The sequence below is a fragment of the Pezoporus flaviventris genome, unplaced genomic scaffold (genome assembly GCF_033815535.1).
Source record: "Pezoporus flaviventris isolate CSIRO_AGI_PZ_B2104156 unplaced genomic scaffold, CSIRO_AGI_Pfla_v1 ptg000020l, whole genome shotgun sequence".
NCBI classification, from domain to species: Eukaryota; Metazoa; Chordata; class Aves; order Psittaciformes; family Psittacidae; genus Pezoporus; species Pezoporus flaviventris.
The window spans coordinates 7,268,317-7,289,787 of NW_026892568.1; the positions used below are offsets into that span (position 1 = coordinate 7,268,317).

General features: G+C 41.9%; 2 protein-coding genes across 3 annotated transcripts in view; one reads left to right on the top strand and one right to left on the bottom strand.

Annotated features, from left to right (window-relative positions):
• Positions 1 to 448: 448 nt before the first annotated feature.
• Positions 449 to 8,100, bottom strand: LOC133270393 (ketosamine-3-kinase-like). Its single transcript, XM_061455564.1, has 6 exons — positions 7,929 to 8,100; positions 5,572 to 5,723; positions 4,057 to 4,148; positions 3,494 to 3,576; positions 2,963 to 3,085; positions 449 to 2,206 (listed from the first exon to the last, which is right to left on the bottom strand). The coding sequence occupies exons 1-6, from the start codon at positions 8,067 to 8,069 to the stop codon at positions 1,868 to 1,870; spliced, it is 930 nt and encodes a 309-aa protein (XP_061311548.1). The 5' UTR covers positions 8,070 to 8,100; the 3' UTR covers positions 449 to 1,867.
• A 1,932-nt stretch (positions 8,101 to 10,032) lies between these two features.
• RAB40B (RAB40B, member RAS oncogene family) overlaps positions 10,033 to 21,471 on the top strand; it is a 29,282-nt gene continuing 17,843 nt past the window's right edge. The window contains exons 1-3 of one of the 2 annotated variants that reach the window (XM_061455624.1): positions 10,033 to 11,453; positions 13,408 to 13,527; positions 15,446 to 15,723. In XM_061455624.1, coding sequence (XP_061311608.1) covers positions 13,460 to 13,527; positions 15,446 to 15,723 — 346 coding nt within the window. In that variant the 5' untranslated portion in view covers positions 10,033 to 11,453; positions 13,408 to 13,459. Of the gene's footprint in view, positions 11,454 to 12,469; positions 13,306 to 13,407; positions 13,528 to 15,445; positions 15,724 to 21,471 lie in introns of those variants that run through there. The other variant, XM_061455623.1, reaches the window with a different exon arrangement.

Below are 21,471 nucleotides of genomic sequence, written 5' to 3' on the forward strand. Positions count from 1 at the left end.
ATGGAAATAAACAGTGAAAGGGTCTGACTGCTGGCAAAAATTCCCCAGCATCTCTCCAATCAGCTGCACTAAGTGGTGTTATGTTTGGGTGAATGGGACAAGGATATAGGCATGGACAGAACTTTTCATCAACAACTACAAAACAACCAAAAAATGGGATAAGAATACAGGCATGGACAGAACTTTTCATCAACAACCACCAAACAACTGGTACAATACATCAAGTTGAAGGCAGATAGGACCTCAAATGCCAAAGCAACGGAACAACACGTAAATTCTCTTCAGTGACACACTGCTCCAGATTAAAATCAATGACCACATGTCCATCAACACCTCTGATGACCATAATAATCTAACAAATGCAGGACTTTGAACAGGTTGGAGCAGGAAGCTCTCCAAGAGTGAACGCAAACTGTAAGGTTTTAATTCAAAGAAGAGACAACAATAATCAACTGGGAAGCTTTTTATTTAAGCAACAAAGTAAAAGGAAAAGCTACTCTACCAAGCAAGGCTTTCAAACTTTCTGCAGGAAAAGTTAAACAGCCAGTGAGAAGAGCAGTAGAATTAAGGAAAGTCATATCAAGTGATGGTCTTCTCTTCCAATATTTGCTTCCAATTTGTATAAATAACTGCAAAACCAGCAACTAAAAAGCACTCAATATTCTGCTAATACCCAGTGAAAAACATTTTTAGTTAATTAAAGTAATTCCCAAACACTCAAAATGCCCGTTAGGAATCATGCATCTGTCTCACCTACCTGATTCACTTGCATTGAAATATCATGATGAGCCTACATCAAGAACAACACAATTTTAGCATTACCACCTTGCAGGTGCAAGAAATAATCTGCAGAGCTGTCCTTAGAGAACTTCCGCTACCGGGGTAGAGCTGCTGTTCTGAGAGTTAAATTTTAACTTCCTTTGGTTTCATGTCTCTTATCCCAAAAGCTACAAAGTGCACTTAGGAGGGACTGAAGAATGAGTGCTCATGGCACCTGTAGTCTAAATTACAGAAAATGTGTGTGAAGCTTGTACCATGACCACATGGCATTGTCCTGTGGGCAATGTCAACGGTCAAAAAGTACATCTTCTGTTTGTATTAGTGAGAGAAAACATCTTCACAGGATATGTACATGTAAAGTGCCTTACCTGAAAAGACCTTTCAGAATACACACTATTGGACAAAAGCATAATCCAAAAAAGGAGAGCTAGTTCTGGTGAAAACAAAATTGCTGGAGATAAGAGCCCACTGAACAGTAAGCACAGAACAGCTCACAGGAATGTCATGAGGCACCAAAATGCAGAAAAAACTATCAGCATTTTCACACAGCTTTGTTACAAAACAGGAAGCAGTCTCCATCCAATAGAATCATATCAGCATAACAAATAGCAAGTCCAAATCACCTTTCACAGTTGCCATTATATCATTTTCTTGTTGATTTTCAAAGTATTTTGTTAACATTGTTCTCATGCACATAACTAGACATGAAGAGCTGAAAGAGTCTGAGCAATCTATCATAAAGGTGGAAGGGGAGCAGCAAAAAGCAATGAGCAATGCTCTTCAACATTCTTAGTCATCTCCTCAGTGTATTATCTGTATACCCTCGCCTAGTCTTGAGCACATAATGCTTTCATGACACAAACAGATCCTTGTGCAACTGAATAAACTCCTTCCTTGGAAACTGCCCTCATAAGTTACTCCAAACTATCCTAAAAAGGGATGACTATGTTACACTCACTGATTCTAGGTCTTTAGCTGTGCAACAAGGTCAAGGGTCTAGTAGATTTCTTTAGTAATACTACTCCTGTAGTTTTACCACAAAGTATGGGGGTTTCCAAACAACAAAGTATTCTGTTTAAGTTGCAAGTCACTTTATAAGGTTTCTCATAATGTTTAGAGAGGACCCTCTGTACCCTGTACCAAAATGGTTCCAATGGTTCATGTAGTGAAAAAGCTGATAAAGCTTTAGGCGTTTCTCAAACCCTGCAGCTTTGGGAATTTTACTGTGATAAGCAGAGTAAAAAGAACTGCTGAAACCACCAAACATTCCAGCTATTGCAAGCTCATACTCTGAATGGCCATAGAAAGAAGCTGGATCGAAGATAACTGGACCAGAATCATCCTCGGCTACATTTCCGCCCCAGAGATCTCCATGCAGAAGAGCAGGAACAATTTCTACATCACAGAATAAACTGGGTATCTTCAGCTGCAGGGGGAAAAAAGCAAGACGTGTAAGGACTACATGTTAAGGTGAATGACTGCAGACTTTTATCTGTACAGATGCAAAGCATCAGTTGAAACTTAAGTCAGTTTAAAAAAAAACATAACTTGAAACAGCACAGGACCTAGTCAACAGTGATGCTGAGAAAATCAAGAGGATTTCTATTGTTCCTAAAAGTCAGCAGCTGAAGAATAGTGATCTAAATGTTTTTTTTTAGCAAGAAAACACAAAATTTAAAACTACATTCAGTGCTGTTTTCAGTGCATAATATTGACCAGCTTTAATAAGAACAACCACCACCACTCACTTCATGATTAGAAGGCTCAGGAATATCTCACCAACCTTGAAGAGATTTCTGCAAAGTAGTATACAAATCACTAATACCGCAGTCACTTAACCATGTGCAAACCTTACATGAAGGGATTATGTGCAGAACAGAACTCCTTATATACATTTCTCATTATGAACACGTTACAGAGAATGCGAAATGTGAATCAATCTAGTATTTCCCAAACAGAAAGGCAAAGTGCTATTTTCACACATTCAGTGTGGGTTATTATCATAATGTGCAAAAGCTATTATAACTTAGAATAAAGGGCATTTTAACCCCTAAAGCTGAAGTGTCTTACCAACAGAACCTGAAGCATACCAACAAACAGGAACTTTTTTTTATGAAAAACAAAATCTAAACAACTGATACATAGCTATTACTATACAGATAACTGAGAGAGTTCCTCCTACCTGCAGTTGTGCCCAAAGTTCTCTTGCTTCCCTGTCTCCTGAATTCTTTTCGATCATGTCCATCTGGGGCTGGATTCTTTGCTTGGCAAAGAAAGTCACCCAGTCATTCTGCCACTCATTCACCTGAAGAAACAGGACTGCAGATATTAGTTCTACACCACACAAAAGACAGATTTTCTTCTTTTGCACATAAAGCTTTTGAGGATTATACAGCCTTTGTGCTGCTACCACCCAGGACAGTAAATGCTACCATTTAATGGAATATTATCTTAAAACACTACATTAGGGGAATAAATAATTTTCTGTAAGTGATAAAACCCAAGAAGTTGAAGAGCTATGAATGCCCGATGCAGCTGGAAGTGCTATCCAAAGCATGGCTTTCCCTAGCAGGCTGAAGGCTAAACAATGTTTTTTGATTTTTATGACTCCACAAAAATAAATTTATTTCCATTATGATAATTTGGTTCCTTTGTTTCACTGAAAGGAAAATAAAAACTTAAAATTCTATCAGTCTGATGAAGTACAACCTACCTGTGGAAGATAGCCACAGCAGGTAACTGTATGAAAGCCAAATTGATCCACAAACTGGACTTCCATTTGCCCTTGACCTTTACCTTTCAAACCAAAGACAAAAATCCAATACTAATGACAAGGTTCTGAGTATCTCCAATGCAAATGGACCTTAAAAACTAGGCAAGGGTACAATGCTGCTTCTACTGAGCATCAAACAATTGCACCTAAATACTTTTTTTGTTACAATGGTTGCTGCTGTTGGTTTTCAAGTGTAAATCTTGATGTAAAAGCAGATCAATTACAAACTCCATAATCATATTTTTAGATAGCGTTATGTCCTTGCAGAAAATGTGGTTTGGGACCATAAGGGTCCCACATTAAATAAATTATTTGCTTACAGATACAAATAGAGCAAAGAAAAATCAAACTGAAGACTCCCTGCCTGGGCGTTTCATCGAAATCTATTTTCATAATATCTTTAGTGGAAGAAGACAAACTTAACCTGAAATAACAAAAGCTGTTTTAAGTATTTGCAGATTCTTATGAACTAGGTTAAATTTGCAAACAGCTGTGTACTGTACCAACTGTGCTCTCTTCTTTCTTCAGCTTCTCTCCAAGTTGCTGGTTATGAAGGTGGAGGTCTGCCAGCTGTGTTCCAAGCTTTGCTGAATGTCTAAGAAACAAAAATATTCTTAGCAACACTGACACAGGAATGAATCCAGTTCTTGGTATTCCAGGAGTTTGTTGAAAAGATTTAAAAAGCAAGTAAAAAGAATTCTGCATCTCTAACAAAGTACATTTTCAAGATATTCTGGTTATACAAAGATTACCACAGAACAAAATGTACATACATGGTCTGACAATACTGTTAAAAGCGAAAGTGAGCAGCAAACATACATTTAATAACAATGAGAAACTCAATTCTAATTTCTGTGCAAAATCACTTGCATACGAATTTTCAGTAAGAGATCTGTGAGAAGAGCGTGCACAACCTGGTAAGCTTTGGGGTGGGGTGGGGTTTTTTATTTTGGTGAACTGTCTTGGGGAAATACAGCCAAACAAAACTTATCTTCTTTATCTCTCTGTCTCCTGCTTCTTCTCTCTAAAAGGCCTAAAAGATGGAAGAGTCAGCTGGGCCTTATTTATTTATCTATTTTTAATAAAAGCTTATCCTCTGCAGTTCAGAAAAGTCTTGCAGTAATTACAAGTCCTCCAACCAGTCACCTCCCATGTTAACAAAAGTATGTTCCTTTTACTGTCTTTGACCTCTCATATCTTTCATGTTCTCAAGGCACTGTCATTTAAGGCAAAGTTATTCCTCCATTTGGTCCTGTTAACACAGATTGTAGCTGTCCCCTGAAACCTGTCTGCCAAAGGCTGCATTTGCACACGTTTCATCTCAGTCAGTCCAAACCCAATACTATTTCTGCTCTTTCTCCTGAAGCTCAATAAGGGCTCACCATGAATTAGAAACTCTGCAGATGAACAGGTTGAAGGGTAAGACTTCAAGCTGGCTGTAAAAGTTCTAAGACTGGGATGAGAAATAGTTTGTGCCCACCTACCTAATGGAGTCAGACACATGTATTCATCATATTTTAATTTACTGAAGGGTTTGCCACAGAGAAGGGCCTAAAATTTGAAACTATCAAAACCAAGGTGAGAGTTAAAAAAATATTGAAATCAGGATTCATTCATTTGGGGAAGTGCCTCTTCATACTCATGACAAGCAATATTAAACACCGGTTCTTATATCAAAGGCAAGTACACAAAAGAGGTGATCAGGCAGGTAATGTTCCTTATTGTAAAAAGCAGCCTTACTTTAAAAATCACCAATTACCTAAAAAAGAAACAAAAAACACCAAACAAAACCAAAACTGGACAAAACCCAAACTCACTTCTTCATGCATGACCAATTTGCTCAGTAAAGCATTATGAAGTAAGTTAGAGAGTTCTCTGCTGTACAGCTTCCCAGAATGAAGCTTGACTTGCTTTAAAAAAATATTAGAACAAGTTTCTCCTTTTGAAACCAGGTGACTTGATTGCCATAATACTCAAGATTTCTGGTTAAAGGATGCAGAGATAATACTGTGGTTTACCTGTTTAAGCCTCTCATTTCCAAATGTTCCATCACAAACACAGTAGTACCCCCAGACAAGTCTATAACTTTGATGGGTTTAGGCACTTTTATTGTCTGTGTTTTCAGGATGGCTTCCAGACTTGCCATTTCTCCCTCAAACATTCTTCTGGCCTGCCAAATATTAAAGGAAAGCATTAATCTCCATGAACATCAATCCCAGGTAAACAAAACTTTTCACAAAGCTTTTCACAAGGTTGTCAATGTTAAATAAAAAGCTTTGAGCAAGCGGTTACTGCATTTACAGGTTACAGATAGATCCTCACCACCAGACTTCATAATAATTTTACCATTATAGAAATTTCACTTCATAAACCAACTCCATGGAAGTGATTTAGGTTCTAACATTGTAATTATAAAAACAGAAAGCCTTTACAACTGAAGGAGTTCAAACTGCATGCACATATAAAAGGTAAGTATTTTGTTCATGGATCATGCAACAAATGTCTAGAAAATTATGGCCTATATACATCATCAGTTGAGAGACTAGAAGAATGGTACCAACATTCATAAACTTCATGACTTTGGTGAAAGACTGCTCAGTAATGTAGCTGATCTTCAAAACAGTTTAATTTGCAGTCACAGCATGATTTTCCCTGGCCTATTTCTTTCGCCTCATGGGGAGAAATAAATAAATAAATATCAATGATAGCTGCCAAATGCTTCTTACAGGACTTGCACACAGAAGCCGTTAGAAGCCAGGCCACTACCAACTGCATTTGCTTTGAAGACATTCTGAATTTAGAACATATGCTGCAACTGTAACCACACCAAGCAAAATCTATTCTCTTGAGCTGCTCCGCTGTGATCAGTGACACTAACCACATGAAGAAATGCAACTCTAGAAGCCAGGCAAAGGTTGCTGAAAAAGGGTATGTGGGAAATCTATACTAAAACTCTGCTAAAGCTAAAAGCAAAAGAATATAATAAAATAGAAACAGAATATTAGCCCTCTAGTAATGACACATGAAAAACCAAGGACAATTTGCAATAGATATTGACTAAAGTTCCAAAGCCCACAGGCAATCAAGAAGAAGAACTGCTGAATTACATAGCCTCTGGAACAAGCTTTGTTCAGAGGAAATGAGTAAATGCTGTATCTTTGTCTAAAGCCTCATGCAAGGTTAAAGTCAGCTGTTAACTTTAACACAGTAAAAAAACAGTGTTTTCTAAAGAATTCTGCTTTTCTAAAGAAACTGCTGATAAACACCCACTGCTGCATGCACAGCATAATGTTATAACACAGTTTGGCAAAGTTTGCTTATGCAGCACTCGGAATCCACATTGAGACAAAAGCATAGAAAATCAAATGATTACTGAATAGAAAATCTATCCAGACCTTTTTTTCCCCCAAGTCTTATCTTGTACCTAGCTAGACTGTGTACCTACAAACACAATTAACAAAGGTCTAAGCGGGAAGTCTCTGTTGGTATCAATTCTAACTATTTTCAGTCTAACGTAAAGCAGGATAACTATTCTGTATTTTCCCATTTTGCCACCTCAGAAAGCATGAACAAATTTGGAACAGATACGGTTGCATACATGCTTTCAAAAACATTTGTTTGCTATTAAAGGCAAATACAAATCCTGCTTGCACCTATGAAGGTGTTTATTTGATGGACACAAGTGTGGAGTACATTTAAAAAGTAAATTCCAGCCGATCTCTGCTTTGGCAAATAAGGATGCCATACGGGTATGTCACATAGCTGTTATCTCTATCAAGTGAAGAAACCTACTTCCTAGAGTAGCTGGCACCAAGTAGTGAAAGGACAAAGCAGGCAATCTTGGACAACAATTTTGAAAAAGCGTAATTTCTTGGGACAACCTCCTTATGTGCAGGGAACTACTGGTTTTGTTACAACAAAGAAAGATGCATACCCTCAGGGGATAATTTTATACCCTCTGGGTTGCTTGACACTTTCACAGCATATGCAGCCACAGCCACGCCACCGCTACCCCAGGCACATCACACAGCATCACCTCATTGTACCGCACACCCGGGGCATACAGCACTGATACATCACCACCCCTCCAGAAGTGCTGCTTCCATGGATGCTTCTCACCCCAGCGGCCTCCCCATCCCCGGGCACTCCCCGCCTCACACCAGGCCCCAGACCCACAGCAGCCGCCAGCCAGACCCTCACAGGGCAGAAGCCGACCTCTAACCCCGCCGCAGGACACCTCCCTAAGGCCAGCCGGCGAACCTCCCTCCACCAAGAAGAGACCGGAGGCCAGCCCACCGCGCATCTCCTCAGCGCGGCCGCTCTGGTTCGGGGGCCACCACACGCACCGCACCCTCGACCCCTGCATCCCCCACACCTCCGCCTTGGCGTTGCTCTTCACGAACACCCGGCCGTGGTCCGTGTCATAGCTCTGGCCCTGGCTGATGCAGCCGCCCCCCAAGTGCCCCGTTGGCCGCAGTAACTCAGTGCCCAGCTCCCGCCTCAGCGCTGCCTCCATGCTGCCCGCCGGGCACTGCGCGCTTCTGCGCATGCGCCGCAAACGACGCGCGGTGGGCGGGGCTGCCAAAATGGCGGCGGAAGCTGAGGTGGAGAGGTTGGCCGGTGGCCCGGGTGTTGCCGTGGGTATAGCCGGCGGTAGGGACTGCCCGAGGGTGAGGGCTTGGTTGGAGGCGGTGGGGAGTGACTTGGAAGGAGCCGCCTTTTCCTGGCTGGGGGAGGGTGAAGGAGAAAATCGCTTCTCAGAAACTGACGAGGAGGAGCTGCTGCGGCCTGATCTGAGTGAAGTGGCTGAGGTGACGGGGCCTCCCCTGTGCGTTACAGCCCACTGCTGGACTCGGGATTGCCCCTTGGCCCGGTGAGGTGGGCAGGGTGTTAAATAGCGTTGGCCAAAATCCCAGTGCGCCTGGAGCACGTTTGTACCGCAGAGAGCACATAAAAATGCTTTTATTGGAACTCATTTCCCTGGGGTTTGTGGTGGATTCTTTCCTGCTACAGTATAGATTCAGAGATGCACGTGTCAAGGAAAAGATGTTGCAGTAGGGCTGTATAACAAAGGGAATGGCTGGAATTTTAAAATACGTGGATTTAGGGTGCTTTCTGGTCATTATAAAAGTACATACTCAAATACATTCTGTTCAACAATAACAAGAACAGCTTGCTGTTATTGGACACTGGCCTGTGTAGGTCTGAAGTAGATAAATGTTTTTTACAGTTTTGCTAGTTATTTAGCAAGGAACTTTGTATTTAAAATCCAGATTTCTAACTGTAGAAGCTGCAAGAAGTTCCCACTGATATTTTCTTATTTTCTTTATTAACACCAGATTGTGTAGCTTCATGTTTTTGCAGTTTCTTTCGACATCTGTGGTCTCACTGGTTACAATCACCAGTTCATCTTAAATTATTTCTGACTACCTCCCTGCTCACTGTACTGATTTGCCTTGCTTGTGTTTTTTTATGAGTATTACACTGCTGCCTGAGCAGTTAAGATACTTAGGGATATATATTTGGTTTTATATAGTAGTTTACACAAACCACAGTTAGGATGATTTTAGACTTCTTGGTGTGTGCTTTCAAATTTTAAACCAGATTTTGCTTTGGAAATTTCTTTCGGGGCTCTAGTGCAGGAGGGTTACAGTTCAGAGGCCTCTAATAATGCCTGTGCAGCACCAAAATAGCAAGTGGTGAAAAGACTGAAGTTCTTTATTTCTAGAAGTCTATGTACCTTTCAATTCGCAGAGGTCCCATACAGCTTTAATTTTGTATTATCTGGGTTTTGTTCATGTAGAAGCTGTTATTTTGAATTTGGCAGGATTTCTGGACTTAGGGCAATCCAGGTAGACTTACCATGAGTATTTTTGATAGGCCTCTGGCCATTTCTGCAGAGCCAGGGCAAACCATCAGTGTGCTGTGTTTGCACCACATTACGCAACTGGTAGGATATATTAGACTTCTGAGATGTGTCACACAAACAGTGTGTGTGCATGATGTATTTACTTTCTTGGAAAGCACTTGATGGGAACATACTGTCAGGAACCAGCGATTTCCACATCTTGTACACAAAAAACTTCACTTCTCAGATTTGTCTCAGAATTGTCAGATTTTGTTTAGTGCAGGTACCAGGACTATTCACATAGCAGATTTGTAACAGAATCAGTGCTTTTTAGAAGTACACATTCATTGTCAGTCTACAAAATCCTTAGCTGACACATGATACCTGCAGCTTTGGCTTTTAGCCCCTGTAAATATGTCATGAGTGTGCTAAATCTTGCTTGCAGAATGCTGGTTGGATGCTATTTATTATCTTGCCTTTTTGAGTAGCAGAGAAGGGATTTCACTTAAAAGTGTTGGCTGTAGAGGCTGTTATAATTTCTGGATGTAAGTGAGAGCCTAAGCCCCAAGGACTTGTGTCTTGTTGAGAACCAGGCATAAATTAGTATGGAAACACAAATAAGAGTATGTTTTGTATGCTGGAATGTGTTTTCTGCTACATATTGGCTCTCCTGACTATTTGTGTACAATTAGGCTTAAACCCATGTTGCAAAGGCTGGATTCAAGTGTCTGCAATGGTTGGTGAAGAGTAATTGAGATTATGCTGAGGGAGACTTTAATTCTGCATTTGGAGTTTAGGAATCAGCAGCAGGTGCTGTGGAAATTAATGCTGTCAGTTTTTCTTGCACCTTATTTCTTCTTTGGAGAGCAAAGGAATAATGTCCATTTGGACACAAAGGACACTTGCTCTCTCATTTTGTAGTTTTTGAAAAGCTACAATATTAGGAAGAATCCACACCCTGCATTTTTATTAAATGACACTTCTGCAACTTTTGGAAAACTCCATATCCAGTTACTTATTTCATCTTTTGACAAAGCAATAAGAAATGAATCAGAATTTAAGTAGATTAAATGGAGTTGAAATGGAATGAAATGTATGGTTCGGTCTTCAAATACTAAGTTGTAGTAGGATATTCTGTACTCTCAGTAAATAAATTTTTCATGCTGCACTAAAGAATAACATAGTAAATGTTGTAGGATTACAGAGCAATTGCCTTTCTTTCCCTAGAATTTAATTGGATTTTACTTCTTTCTGATAACATCTGATCAGATAGGGTGTAACAGAAGTTTGGCCAAAATCATAATGTCAAGCTCATTAATTACATGGTGGACAATTAATTACATGGTGGACAATTAATTACATGGTGATCTGAAGGAGGAAGTGTCAGCTTGCTTTCCAAATTAGAGGTTAAGTCTTCTAGAAGAAACTTGGCAAGATCCACAAGACATTGTATTCCTAAAGACATTGCAGAGCATTCTTCTGCTGGAGCTTTGGGGCTCCAAACTCTTGCAGGCACTGGAGAGAGAGAGGATTTGGGAACTGCTTCTTCACAGACGCCCTTTCCAGCACAAGTCCCAGCTCCAAGCCCTCCCTAATCCTGCTGCATGCCATCTTTGCCCTTTGTGCCATAGATTGCTGTTCCCCATTTGAAATAAACACTTGAGTCAAGCTCCAAATGTGCATACAGAGCACTACATAAAGAAATGTAACCATATGCTGAAGCAGTCCATGCAGTGCAGGTCTTGCCTGCTGTGTGAAGGCAGTGTGTACCACAAAAGGCAGTGTGGGTTGATTATGAGATAATATTTTCTTCCTGCCTCCACTCTTTCCCTCCATGTAGTTTAATTTCTATTTGAAGAGTTTAAAAAGCTTGCAGTCTCTTGTTGGAACCACCCCCTTCCTCTGCCCTCTTGGGGTTCACCAGCAATATTTATCTAGTTCTAATGCACACTGGCTTGCCTGTAAGATCCACAGTGGTTAACTCTCTGTTTAAAATAGTGTTTCTTTCTGTGGAGGAGAAGACAACTGGCATGCTGGGCTGGGAGTTATTTGGTGAGTCATCAGTTAATATACACATCCTGAATAAAAAAGCATTGCAGCTGCTAATTTCTGTTTACTGCTTGACAGTATGTACAAGAAGGGAAAAGGTAATTGCTATGTGTAGCCTTTTATTGGCTGCTTTATATGCGTATATATATATATATAAAATGGAAGATACGCATTAGGGCTTTTCAGGCTCCAAGCTGCTATTTGTGTGAATGTATGAGAAATGTGCCGTGGGCTTTTTGTCTTTTTTTCCTCTCCCACATCCATGGCTAGGCCAAGAGGGTGGATCAGGAAGCATGTAGGACTTTCCATTGTGGAAAGGAATGATTTACAAGACACTCATTGCTATTTGGTGTTAGTGCTTGTTTTTCTCTCTCTTCAACATAATATGCCTAAGAGACAGAAAAATATATTGGCTTTTTGGTTTGTTTTTGTTTTTTTAAATTACTCGGGTCACCTGTATGAGCAGATAAATGGAAATAAAATGATAAAATCCATTACAAAAATAACACATTTTGGCCACTGTTCTGATTATGTAGGGATGTTGGAATCAGAGTCATGGGTGTGTTTGTTCATTTGCCAAGTTAATGCCTTCATGGATTACTTTTCAACAGCTTCTGTAGTGATTTCAGGGCCATGATTTAGGCAGCATCTGTATGAAAGTGTGACCAAAGCCAAAGGACTTGTTCTCTGATTTCTGTTTCTGCAACAAGTGAGAACATTTTTCCAGAGGTTACTGGTTAGGCTTTATCTTCATAAGTTTTTGATATAGACTATGCCAGGTTGCCAGTGGGTTTTGTTGTTCACAAATTTCTGCTCATCAGCAAGAAGTTCAGGGAGAATGTTTGAAGTTTTGGATCATTCTGGTACTAATGAATAAGAAACTGTGCTCTTTGTGAAGATAAAAGGGGGGGCGGGGGAGAGGTGTCCACAAATATAGCTGTTTAAGAGTCTTTTTTACCTTGGTCAGAAAAGTGGTGGTGGTGGTGGTGGTGGTGTTATTTACAGTTCTGATTTTAGTTTAGCCTAATTCTGTATGGCACAGTAAAAGAGCAAATACATGTTGTTATTTCTCCTTTAACAAGGCGGGCTGGGGCTCAAAAGTGTTTTAGCAAATGCATTTTCTTTTCTTATATTCAGACAGGTGATGGGTTAAAGATTTGTGGGTGTATCCTAGCTCACTAGTTCCTGTGTAAAGTATAACCATGAGCTGACCTCAAAATAAACCTGGGCTTGGCACAGCTTTGTTCTAAACCTGATTACATCCAAATGTCAGATAAGTGGAAACACTCAGGAAAGTGGAAACATTCCAGCATTCTGCTATTTATGGCATCAAAACAGACATTTGAAAAGTATCAGTTCTTCATTTTCAACAACTGAAAAACTATATATATATTATTAAAAAACAAGGGCAAATGACCTTTAATTGCCAGGTGCATTGGTGTGAAAATACTGAGGTTTTTCTCAACTCATCCTTAGTGAACTTTAGGAAAAATCAAACATGCGCAATTTCAGTAGAGCAAGATAGAATTAGTTTGTATTTCATCTTTTTTTTTTTTCTCGTGGCATCTCAAAGCACTCCACTGAAATTTGTGGTTAAAATCCTGTGACACTCCTTTGTAATAGATGGAGCAAATGGCTTTGATAGGTTGGAAACCTGCAGCAGAAAGAATCTGAGTAAACTGGCCAAGTTTGTAAAGGAAGTCTGTGTTAGAACTAGGATTAGAGCTCATGTTTCCTGGTGCCCAAGGGTTTGCTCCAGCTGTCTAAAAGTTGCTACCACAGGAGGAGTACAGATGACTACTGTAACTGCATTTAGACTGTCCAAAATTCAAAACCAAACTAGAAGCTCTGTCAGGTGACACATCTGGATAAAGAACATCTCTCTCTGTTTGTATGTAGACCTCCAGCAGTAAAACTGTAGTTCATTGCTGCAGATTTATTATCCCATCTCCAACAGGACTTTGATTCCATAAAGTGATGACTGGATTATAGAGGGGTGCAGTTACTGCATGCACGAGTATGCCAGAGGGAAAATTGCCTGTCTGACACTGGGAATGTGGTGCTCCGATGTCCACGGGTGAGTGCTGTGGGACACTTTGAACTCCTCTGTTTGCACAGATTAAAATTACCAAGGAATGATCCAATGATATTCCTGAGTTCACGTCTGCCCTTGCAATGCTGAAATAAAAATAAGCATGTGAAGAGGATTGAGTTTTTTTTAAGGAAGCAGTAAATTGGCATCACATCATGCGCATCCAAACAGACCTGATTAGTCAAGGACTTCTTTGTTTTTCTTTTGAGTTGAAATATAAAGTATAGACATACCTCTTTCAATTTAGGTCTTGCGTTTTGTTGCAGATAATGCAAAGTCCCATGTATATGGTGATTTTATTCCCTCTGATTAGATGGACTTTTGGTAAAGTGTGTGTATGGAGTGGGGTTCCGTAGAGAGAGGACATAAACCTTTCATGAGGTTGTAATTGTTATGTGAAGGGATACTTTGTGCATACAGTGCTAGTTTTGAAGTTTGTCTGCTTTATATAAATGTTATTATACCAGTTTGACACTACTAAATTTTCTCTTCAGGTTTAGGAGTTACTCAGGGTGAATAAGATTTTCTTAAAAGATTTTTTTTTACAAGGTCATAAAGGGTCTCATTTAGAGCTTAAGCAGTACACATATACATTAGGGTAAGATTTAAGAGATTTTCCTGTAGGTCTTTGTTCAGTCACTTAGTTTTCCTCACTGGCCCAACACCTGGGGTTAGAGGAGCTGCACCTTGGTTTAGAAACCCACTGAATTTATTATAGTGGCACATGAAGAGTGAAAGAGTGACCCCTTTCCCCCAGCTCCCTACGTGCTGCATTTCAGTATGTGTTTGGCGCTGTTGTTAAGGGTAGGCATTGGGTCTGCAAGCTTGTACCACCAGGCTGGATTACCAGCCCTGGCTGAGAGCTTGGGTTTACTGCCATCCCATCAGAGCTGCATCCCCATTCTGTACAAATACAGAGTGGTGCTTGAATGTGATAGCGAGAGGACAAATCCATCCAACTCAGGCGAGGATATGATGAAAAAACATATCTCTTAAACATATCTCTTCTGGCTATGAATATCCTAAAAACCCGACTCAGGTGTGCAGAGTGACTTCTAGGGTTTACGGCTACAGCTGAGGCGTTTCTTCTGCAGGAGGGTTGTGTGGTGCCGTTTGGGTGGTGGTCCTTCCCCACAAAGGGCTATTACTTTGCACAGGCTTCCCCCCAGCGTTTCTCCACCACCCTACCCGAGTCCGGCCCCGATGCTCTGCCTGCATTCGCGGCAGCTACGGCAAACCCGCCGCGTGCGGTCAGGAGGGCTGGGGCTCGGATCGGTGCTTCCCTGCTCCCCTCCAGCGGGGCGGTGCAATTGAGCGTGATTGATGGGGGGAAGAACCAATGGCCGCCCTGGAGTCCCCTAGCAACTGAGCCGCTGTGTCCCGCCAGGACCACGAGGACGGGGATGGCCGAGGTTTGCCTTCCTCCAATGGAAGCCGAGGAGGGCGGGGCTAGTGCTTCTTCGTGCGAAGGCGGGGCGTTGTCGCGCCCTCGTAGAAGCGGGCGAGGGGTGGGACTAAAGTTTCGCAGCCCAATGAAAGCTGAGCAGGGCGGGGGGGGAGAAACGCATCTTCCAATAGTGGGGCTCGGGGGCGGAGCTCGCAGCTCTGTCAGAGCGCCGCGGCGGCGGGAGGCGGCAGCCCGCTGACAGACCGCGCTGGGGCGGCAGGTGGAGGAGCAGGACGGGGTCCCCGCAGCTCCACCCGTTCCCTGGCCGCGCTGGGCGCTCTGCGCGGAGAGGGTCAGGCACTCCGTGGGGAGAGGCGGCTGCTCTGTCCTAGCGCGACGCCCGCTGCCGCCGTTCCCCGCCGCTGACGCTGCTGTTGCCCGGCGAGGGATGGCGCGGCGGGCGCTGCTGCCGTGACGGGACCGCGCCTCTGCCTCACGGGTCCCTATTCCCGCCAGAGCCGGGTATGCCGCTGCCGTCCCACGCCGCTGCCGTCCCACGCCGCTGCCCGCCGCCGTGCCCTGGCCCCGCCGGGCCCCTGGATGGGCCGCGGGAGCTGATCCGTCCAGGAGGCTCGGGGGAACGGCGGGGAGGATGAGCTACGCGGGAAGCCCGGCGAGAGCCTACGATTTCTTGCTGAAATTCCTGCTGGTGGGAGACAGCGACGTGGGCAAGGGAGAGATCCTGGCCAGCCTGCAGGACGGAGCCACCGAGTCGCCCTACGGGTACAACCTGGGTAAGCTGCCCCCCCGGGACGTCCCGCTGCTCCCTCCGCATAGGCACGGGCGGAGCGTGGCTCTCGGGACCCTGAGCTCTCCGCGCCAAAGGAGAAAAACGGTACAGGCAAAGACAGCCTGAATGATGGAGCCTCCCAGTACCCAAAGGGGCCGTCAAGTAAGCTGAAGAGGGATTTTTGACAAGAACAGGTAGTGACACGACAAGGAGGAATGGCCTTAAACTGACAAGAGGTTAAGATGAGACTTTAGGAAGACATTCTTCACTATGAGGGTGCTGAGGCACAGGGTGCCCAGAGGAGCTGTGGCTGCCCCATCCCTGGCAGTGTTCAAGGCCAGGCTGGACAAGGCTTGGAGCAATCTGCTCTAGTGGAAGGTATCCCTGCCTGTGGCAGGGGGTTGGAACTAGATTCAGGTCTCTTCCAACCCAAACCAGTCCATGATTCTGTCTTGCTGTGTGTAGTTGTCAGAAAGGAGGTGGAATGTCGGGGTTTAAAATCTTAGGCAGGTGATTTCATCTGCAAAACTTGGAGCTCAAGTTTAAGAGAAATATCTTAATAAACAGAAGTATTGATCAAGGTGATTGGATTTATCTTCCTAAGCAGTTAATTTTCTGTTGTCATCAGAAATACTAATATAAATAAGTAAAGGGAAATACTAATATAAATGTTTTTATAGCAGATGTATCTGCTATGAAACTGCTGTCAGTGAAAGAGCAGAAAAGGAGATTTATTTTGTTCCCCACTTTATTTTTTTCACTGTCATGTTCATCATGTTCTCCATATCAGAGCAGTAGCCCTTTAAGATCAAGGTTCATGTTTGTAGTGTGTTCTTTCACTTAAGCTTTTTAAAGGGCAGAACTGAAGAGCCTCATCCATGCCAGATAGATACTGTCTGCAGAACAGGGAGTTGAGAACATTGCAGACTGACTTTAAACTACTGGCTTGAGGAAAAGGGGATTTCTCTTTTCTTTCCTTCCTGTTCTCCTCTTTTCACTCCCCCAGTCTCGTTTGTATAGAACATACTCGGCGGTTTTTTTTTCCCTCATGCAAATCTGTCATGTGGCATATTAAAAAGCAAATTATCTTGTCAAATTACCCATTGCTTTAATTTACTGCCAGTCTGTGACTAGTTAATTCACTGGGAGGCTTTATACTAACTTAGGATCTGTTGTTGAGTTCCTTGTACTGATTCAGAGGGAAGAGCTGGAGGGAGGGAGGAGTGTTCTCTGTACCACTGCTTATGAGTCAGACTGTACCTTGAAGGCATTGGTGTACATTTTATGGTGTTTGCTTAATAGTTTTGCTAAATTGCTCCTTGGGGTGTTGCAGTGTATTTACTGCTTATGCTGTTCAGGTGGTTGAAGAAAAAAGGGCAGAAAGCTCAGGGAGAGCATGCCTAGTCTGGCTGTATTCTGTACACACCATACAGTCTATACATTCTTATGCTGAAGGAGCACTTTAGTCTCCAATGTATCTTGATGTCACTGAGAGGGAATGTTCAACCAGCTCCTGAGCTCATCAGTCTTACTTCAGACTTGTGCATGTAAACCGTGTGATGCTTGTGTTTTGCTCTTAAAAAAATATTTAAGTTGTGTGGCTAAAGCTGTAACTCTGTGAATACTTTTCTTGACAGCCAAGAAATACAAATACTCTTTTTGAATTACTTTCCAAGTACTTTACGTGCAGCTTGGAAATTCTTCCTTACTACTGTTAACTTCAAAACATCTACCTACAGGGTTGTCTTACGTGCTATTTCATGAATTGTTGTCTCTTCACCAGGGTAGTTATCAATCTGAACTATACGATGTTAAGCAGATGTAGGAATTCAGGACCTCACAAACTTTGCTATGCAACATTCATTTTTACAGAGGCTGGAAGAAGTTCTTAGCCCCTAGAAGATGAGTGTGTGAGTTACAAGGGGCGGGTGGATATAACAGATGGTGTGGTAGCAAAATGTGGAAGGAACATCATCTGATTTTTAGTTTTATGCAACTAGTGTCATAATTCAGAATTTTTATTCAAGCTGAGCTGGGTGCTTACCCAGTGACAGTGTACTGCCTGATCTCACTGAAGAAAGGATTTTAACTCTGAAAATTCATAAACGTATTTTCTCACTCTTCCACTTATAATGTTCTTGAATGCATCAAACTGCATGTAAGCTGCCCTGTTTCTTTGGTGGTCTTAATCCAATATCCCTCTCTTCCTCTATCCCCTCAGCCTTTCATGATGCTTTAGAGTGTGGCTGCGTAGGATGCAGCTGTGAGGAATCTCTGCAGGCTTGAGGGCTATGAAAATAGAGATGCAGGGAGAGGGATGGAGCTAAACATCCTGTTGGTATTATGACTCATTTTCTAATTTAACTTGATTAAAAAGCTTGATAAACACTGTCTTTTCCACCGTTTTCAAGTCCTTAGTTAGCTGGGATCTACCATAATGTCAGCGAGGTCTCTGAATTGGAAAGTCCAGTGGTATGACAGATTGTGTCAAAATGTGCCACATGTATAAACTTTGAAATTAAAAAACTTTGTTGTGGAGCTTGGTGAATAGAAATAGCTTTGAGACTACAATAGGAGAGGAAAGAGATGATGTAGTAAAGACAAGAGCAATTAAGGAGAGAAGAAGAGCACTGAAGGGCCTCGAAGATGAGAACAAACAAGTTCATGTGATGAAGCTTGGGAATTTGGGCAGTTGTTTGAATTTGCAAATGCAGGTGAAATGGAATTTGAAGTTTATTGGAGCAGGAAAGGTAAAATAGAACCTGGAGGTGACTAGAATGGGGGGGGTTGTATGGTTTGATTTGAGGGGGGGTTTGGTGGCTTTTTTTAAGCCATAAGATTCCTGAAGGATTTATGTGCTGCTCTGTAACCATCTCATCAAAACTCTATGGGCTCAATTTTGAATTGCATAAGCCACAAACTAATTTTTCACAGGCACTTTATTAACTATTCAGAAATGAACCTGCCATCTTTCTCATTCCCAGGGAAATATGGCAACCTTAGGTCTTGCAATTTTTTGTCAGTACACAAGAATGATATGAAGCCTGGAGATGGGAAGGAAAGCCAGCAGTGTGTGATCAGCCGAGTCTATGCAAGCTGCCACTGGTCCAAAAGGCGTGGTTTGAAAGCATTTGGCATAGTTCTGCTGTTAAGAGGGTGTAAAATCTCTTGGTCTCTAATTTTTTTCTTAATGCCCACAGGAAAAGAGGCTTTATTAACATAACAAAGTAAGGATTGCATGGAAGATGCATTGGTGAACATGATTCTTAGAGATAATTTAGAAAGCAGTTTTATCCTGGAGATGGACAGGTAGGCTAGCTGTCTGGGTAACCTGCCTTTAAAGTTCTCTCACATCTTGCTCAAAACTGACATGACAATAGATTGGACATGCTTGGTCTCTAACCTGGTAAGAAAAACTGCACAAAAATGAGTTTATAGACAGCTGCAGAAACTTTGCTTTTAAGCATTGTTGATTTCTTATCAGAATAAATTCAGAGGCAATCACTGCTTCTAGGCTACAAAATAAAACCTTAGATGTGCTGTCACTGGGTAGACAAATATTTTGATGTTTGGCATTAACAGATTTTTGTTCAGCTGGATTCTGTTTTTGCTTTCATGCTAACATCTGCTTGCAGTGTGACTGCTTAACACCGGGACTGAAAGGAAGGATTATTCAAGCCTATGTACTCCTACTCCTTTTCTTTCAGGAACATCAGGTTTAAACTGACAAACTGTCTCTCATTCTTTCTCACCTAGCAACCTTTTTATATCCTCTTGAGTTCATATGACAGTTGTTTGTCTTCCCATGAATGCTGTCTGTCCTTAGATTGAGAACTTCACTGAGGTGCTGGTTGTTTTACCTGGATGCTTGAAAAGATCCTGCTGTGTTATAGTTGTGGGAGTTAGTAAGTAGTTGTCTTGATCACGAAGTGGTTAGAACACAGGTCAGGAGCTTGGATGGCCCAACCTCAGACAGAGCTTTGGAACAGCCAGGTTATCCTTATACATGGGGAGTGTTTAGATGGGGATAGTTGTAAACTGGTTGCATGCCAGCAGACAAAAGAGTTCGTGATGGCTCTTCCCTGATAACTTACTACACAGATTAAAGCCATTCTTTGGTTTAAAGCTGGTGTGAATAGAAGGGAAAGGGCCCTAACTAAATAAGGAAATGAAAGGAAATATTGTTACCATGAGAAATTAAAGGACCTAGATTTATGAGTTGACCAGGGTTTCCTCCTCTCACCCCCAACAAGACCAAATACAGAACTAATAGTGGTAGAAGTCCTACCACAAAGGTCTGATGTAAAGTCTCTGTTCTGTCTTCAGAAAACTGTGGTTTTGAAAATGTTAGTTGGCTGAAGGGAAGGGGAAATAAAATTGTTTTGTTTTCCCACCAGTATAAGAATGAATAGGATGGATTGCTTATCACTGACTTGTTTTGAAGTCGTTATGTTTTCCTAAGCACAACATGATTGCAATAGAAACTGTGGCAACATCAGGAAGCTTCCATATTTCTTTGCACGTAGCACCAGCTGTTAGGGACAATCTTCAGTCCATTCTCTTAGGATTTCTTCAGTGTTATTTAAACTTGCTGAGCACAACTGTCTAAGGGTAAATAAACACCTTTAGAGGTTCATTATGCTTGCCTATATATAGACTTCAATTCACAGCACAAGGAGAGCAAAAATTGGTCACTCTTAGCTTTCATGAAGTATCTTTTCCTAAAATGCGAATAGGCATGAATTGTTTTCCCTCCTTGAGTTCTGTTGTACACCCATTGATCTCAGTTTAAAGGGATTTAAACTGCATTCTTGTAGAGGGAAAGCAGGTGAGGTTTGATTTCATACACCGAGTTCAAGTGCCTAGAAGACACCTTGCCTCTTATTACTGTAGGCTTCTGTGGCATGGATGGAAAGAAATAGTTGCTTCAGATAGGGCATCTAAACTATTTTGGGGCAAGTCTGTAGAGCACTAATAGATCCTACTCTAAATATGTTGTGACTGCCCCTTTAATGTGTTGTCTTACAAGAGCTCTGCTTACTGCTGAAAGACCACATTCATTTTAAATTGTATTATATATTGCATGTGAAGAAAGTTCAGTAAACAGAAATTGCTACCCACTCTGTACTTGCTCTTCCTTTTCACTGTGTTTAAAAGAGAAAAATGGAAATAATTTCCCCCTTTTCTACCACCTAGAACTGCATTTTGTCTCTTCCAGGTGATAACACTGTGGAGGAGCAATTCTTAATAGGCAGTCAGTTAAGAAAGGTGTATGTTAGCAGAAAATGTGGATCCTGGTTTTACCCAATTCCCTTTATTTTCACCTTACTTATGACAGATGCCTCCAGATCTCAAGTTTGGAGTCCTATCATGCTAAGTTCCTTGTTTGGAACTTTGTCATGCTAAGAACTGCCTCCCTCACGAGACCACATCATATTTTCTTCCCTGATACATGGCAGCATGCCCGAGTGGCCCCTTGTTTACCTGGTTTCCCATATTCATAAACAACGTGGTAAAGGGTATGTTAGCATTTGCTATGATAGTGAGGTCCATCAGTCAGTGTTGGTGTTTGTTAGCTGATCTTGCACATCTGTCAAAACAATAAATATTCATTCGCTTTGTGTGATTAATGGGGCAGCAGAAATCCCAGGCCTGCTTGGCAATGTATGGTCCTTTATGTGTTTTTCAAACCTTTCATAACTTATTTTTTCTTTATTGCACGCTTTCTTCTCCTTGGCCCTTTTTCTTTGGT

Bases quoted from the DNA above. Each gene is read 5' to 3' on its own strand.
- LOC133270393 (XM_061455564.1), bottom strand. From the start codon at position 8,069: ATGGAGGCAGCGCTGAGGCGGGAGCTGGGCACTGAGTTACTGCGGCCA. The intron at 4,149-5,571 runs GTAAACCACAGT...TTTGTTTCTTAG, and splicing joins GAAATGAGAGGCTTAAACAG to ACATTCAGCAAAGCTTGGAA. The intron at 3,086-3,493 runs GTAGGTTGTACT...CTGTTTCTTCAG, and splicing joins GCTGTGGCTATCTTCCACAG to GTGAATGAGTGGCAGAATGA.